This window comes from Sinocyclocheilus rhinocerous, unplaced genomic scaffold, assembly GCF_001515625.1.
Source record: "Sinocyclocheilus rhinocerous isolate Xijiao unplaced genomic scaffold, SAMN03320098_v1.1 scaffold5048, whole genome shotgun sequence".
Classification (NCBI taxonomy): Eukaryota; Metazoa; Chordata; class Actinopteri; order Cypriniformes; family Cyprinidae; genus Sinocyclocheilus; species Sinocyclocheilus rhinocerous.
The window spans coordinates 149,257-153,479 of record NW_015657993.1 but is presented as its reverse complement, the minus strand read 5'-3'; the positions used below and the strand labels follow the sequence as shown (position 1 = coordinate 153,479).

Genomic DNA, 4,223 nt, shown 5'->3' with positions numbered 1-4,223 from the left:
TCTATCTATCTATCTATCTATCTATCTATCTATCTATCTGTCTGTCTCTCTGTCTATCTATCTGTCTATCTGTCTGTCTGTCTGTCTGTCTGTCTGTCTGTCTGTCTGTCTGTCTGTCTGTCTGTCTGTCTGTCTGTCTGTCTGTCTGTCTGTCTGTCTGTCTGTCTGTCTGTCTGTCTGTCTGTCTGTCTGTCTGTCTGTCTGTCTGTCTGTCTGTCTGTCTGTCTGTCTGTCTGTCTGTCTGTCTGTCTGTCTGTCTGTCTGTCTGTCTGTCTGTCTGTCTGTCTGTCTGTCTGTCTGTCTATCTATCTGTCTGTCTGTCTGTCTGTCTGTCTATCTATCTATCTATCTATCTATCTATCTCTCTATCTGTCTGTCTGTCTGTCTGTCTGTCTATCTATCTATCTATCTATCTATCTAGTTTCCTAACTAAACTAAAACCATTTGCACATTAACAAAATGTGCACACGAAAGCTCTCAAATTCTTGCACATCCTCTTCCCCTTTTCTGCTTGTTTGTTAAATATTTGGCCTAATTTCATAATGCTGACTGCCATCAAGACGAGTTCAGTTCTCTAAAATTAATATGTTTTACCAGATTCAAATCCATGTGTTTGTGCAGTGAGGCTGGGATTTCCAGCACATCATAATCAGGGATGGCGTTTTTTTGACCTCCACATTATGCATGGTTCAGTATCACATTTCAGACCTCTTGGAAGATTGTGTATGTAACCTGCTCTGTTAAATCCTTCTGGTTTAAACTTCCAGCTTCTGACATTTTTATGTGGATGGGGACGTGATACAGTATAATTTAGAGAGAGAATTTGGAAAGAAGGCTTGCTATTTGAAGCCCTTTAAGTAAATCAAAGCATTGAAAGTCTATCTCACTTTCACTGTTTGGCTTTAAGCAGTGCTGCAATAGTGTTTTCTGTAACTCAAAGGTCTTAACCTTTTTGTATTGGCAGGCGCACTGTCCCATATGGCATGTCAAGTTATAGAGGCTCCCAGCGGGTACGGTGCTCTGCCGAGGGCAGCGTAGGAGGTCAGCGCTGCACGTGTGCTTTACACAGCAACCAAGAGTGTAATGCTTTCTGCAGTCAGAGGTAACAATAAACTCTCAGATCACTACAAAAAAACAACAACATAGACTCATTGGAAAACGTGTCTCTACCTGCATTTTTGCAAAATTAAAAAGAAAAAACATACATATATACAATTCACTTCAGATTCCAGTTGAAATGAACACTGGTGTCAGTAAATTATCAAAAACTTGTATTGCTTTTTTTACACAAATTGTAATTGCATGAGCAGATTATTGATTAATAAAGACTTCTTTTTCATGTGGTTCCTTGAACAATACTATGCTATGATCTCAATAAACTTTCACCATAGGACATGATTTGAAAACTACAGTAATACATGTTCACGTTTGCATCACATAACTACATTATAAGTGGACCTCAGAGAACAGTACAAAATATTAAAAAAGGCAGTCCATTACCCCTTTAACTGCAACCAGTAGGTACAAAATTTAGGCACAATGTATCAATAGATTTAAAAGTCACAGTATCTTGTTTTAATTTTTGTTGTTCTCCTTCAGTAGGGTCAGGTCAACATGACTGTCCATCGGAGCACAGCTAAACTGATCTTCACTCATCCGTTCGACTGCTTCTTCATTCTTCTGTCCCAACACCTGGAGAATCACCTCAGAGAACAGGTTCATGTCTGTCCTAAAGGAAGCCCGTCGAAACTCCATTACTGAGAGGGAGAAGTAAAGAGCAGAGAGAGTCGTGGAGTACTTTCGCTGTCAACGTGAAAGCATTATAAAACAGCACCTATATAATACATATATCTGAAGTAGCTATGCACTGACTGCCGTTCTCAATGTGACATTCAGATGAGATGCTGTGAGGGTCTAAATTAGGGACTGTATTATCTTGCATGTACAATACGTTCTTTCATAATTTGAACCATGAGGATTAATTTTCCTCAAGAGTATGAACAATTAACGAAGCAGACAATAGGTAAATTCCTAGTTTTCCTCAAGCATAAAAAAATCCTGTATTTCACGACTAACCAAAAGATGTTCATTTTAAATGCCACAGTAATACACATCCTACTGTATGAATAATTGTGATAAAGAATATATGCAATAGAATATCTATTTATTCCACTAACCATATATTTTTATAATACATGCTCCAAATTTAAACAAACAAACAAAAAAAAACTATTTTCTTACAATTTCAAACCATTACAAGATAAGTCATCCATAATTTATTCAAATGCCAAAGATGAAACAGGAAAAAAAAAAATCATAAAATTAATTAACAGAAAAGGATTGTGCCTGATCTTACTTTTCATGGCCTACATACAGGTCATAATGTATGTAAATCCTGTACAGATTATCTGTTTAATATTAAATTGAAACCTTTTTTATAACCCATGAGTTGTCTTATTGTTTGTTCATATTGAGATCAACTGTGAGCAACAAACATTAAACTGAAAAATGCTGAGCTTATTCTGTTGAGCTAATTTGAAACTTGCGGCTTAAATGTCAAATGAATGCCTCCTAGCTTCAGGCTAGATTACTTTCTCTCATTACTTTGCAAAGGTACGTCTTATCCTTTCACAAGGGGGGCCAGGCAATAATTGTTTGCTGTCTTGGAATGTGCCCTCAATACACCCTGAGAAATAAGAGGTAATTTCCTATGGTACGTCAAAAACAGGTGTGTCGCAGTTATAATCTAGGAATATTTTTAGGTTGTTTTCAAAAATAATAGTATTATTCATAAACAGTTCAGTAAATGAAAAGGCTTGCCAGGCTTTACTGATCTAAAAAAAAAAATTTTTTTATTTGTAAAATAAGATGAATGGGCATTTGCAATATAAGAAAAATATCTCAGTGTTCTACACTCAACCTTTGAAAAGATCACATTCATAATAGGTAATAGATGCACTCATTCTTTAATCAAAATTTCTTTTTGTGGGGTACATGTTGATTTTAGCTCAGTACTCAGATATTTCTTACATGGAGCTGACACAGATTTCTCAGTTTTTTACAAGAACACCAAGAGACTACCATGAGGAAGGTTAATCCACATAAATCTACCACTTAAAACAAAACTTCTATAACAAGTGTTGAGTAACAAAATTAAGCATTTCTGTAGCCATGGCTGTCAAGTCTATTCATTTGACCAGAGTGAAGTCTGACTGCTGAAACTGTGCGCAATATACTCCATATTTTTCCTGGAGCTCGGCAGCACTCAGTTACTTTTGTGCAACAGGTAATAGCTTGACGTGTCCCTTTAGGATGAATTACTGCATTTTAATGCTGACTTTGGCTCTTTGGCACATTTTATCCACAGAGCGTGACAAAGCTATAGCTGATAGCTATAATAGTTTAAACAGAGCTCATTCTCATCCGAGAGAACAAGCAATACATTTGTTACCAAAAGCTACAGTACATACTTACAGAACACATAAATCTCAGTTTAATTCTTAGTACCTGCCTCCAATTTGAGATTGTCATTTTTCATAGAGCTTCAGGGAAGTAATCTTGCAGTTTTGCCACCTATTCTGACTGTGTAATGACACATCCGTAGTGGACATATACAGTGAGTCAACACCACTGTCTGCATCAGCTTCAGTGAAACATCTTTAAGACTATGATATAATATATGGTTTATGTGGGTCTTAAAAAGGTCTTAAAAAGTCTTAAATTGCTCTTCCACAAATTAAGATCATTAAAAAGGTCTTACATCAGAGCAGAAAGTTTTAATTTTATCTTACTAAGTATTTCTGTTTGCCAATACAAATATCATTAACATCCCCTTAAATACTAGAAATGCAAGAGTAAAACTAAGCTTTGAAAATTTAAAATTGAGTTTATGCTTAAATCAAGAACAAATATCTGTCATAATGAAAATGTGTTTTCCCTTTGAATCAATGGTTTTTCTGAGCCTGTTTGCAGATACACTACCGGTCAAAATTGTGGGATCAGAATGATTTTTAATGTTTTTTACAGGAGTTTCTTATGCTCATCAAGGCTGCATTTATTCGATCAAAAATACAGGAAAAAATATACTATTGTGAAATGTTATGTAAAATAATGTTTTACATCATGCAGATACACTACCGGTCAAAAGTTTGGGATCAGAATGATTTTTAATGTTTTTTACAGGAGTTTCTTATGCTCATCAAGGCTGCATTTATTTGATCAAA

At 35.7% G+C, this 4,223-nt stretch overlaps 1 protein-coding gene across 2 annotated transcripts in view; it reads left to right on the top strand.

Moving 5' to 3' along the window:
* LOC107721999 (endothelin-3) overlaps positions 1–2,284 on the top strand; it is a 6,639-nt gene extending 4,355 nt beyond the window's left edge. The window contains exons 3-4 of one of the 2 annotated variants that reach the window (XM_016530232.1): positions 965–1,102; positions 1,603–2,284. In XM_016530232.1, the coding sequence (XP_016385718.1) occupies positions 965–1,102; positions 1,603–1,618 (154 nt within the window). In that variant the 3' untranslated portion in view covers positions 1,619–2,284. Of the gene's footprint in view, positions 1–964; positions 1,103–1,599 lie in introns of both variants that reach the window. The other variant, XM_016530231.1, reaches the window with a different exon arrangement.
* The last annotated feature ends 1,939 nt before the right edge of the window (positions 2,285–4,223 follow it).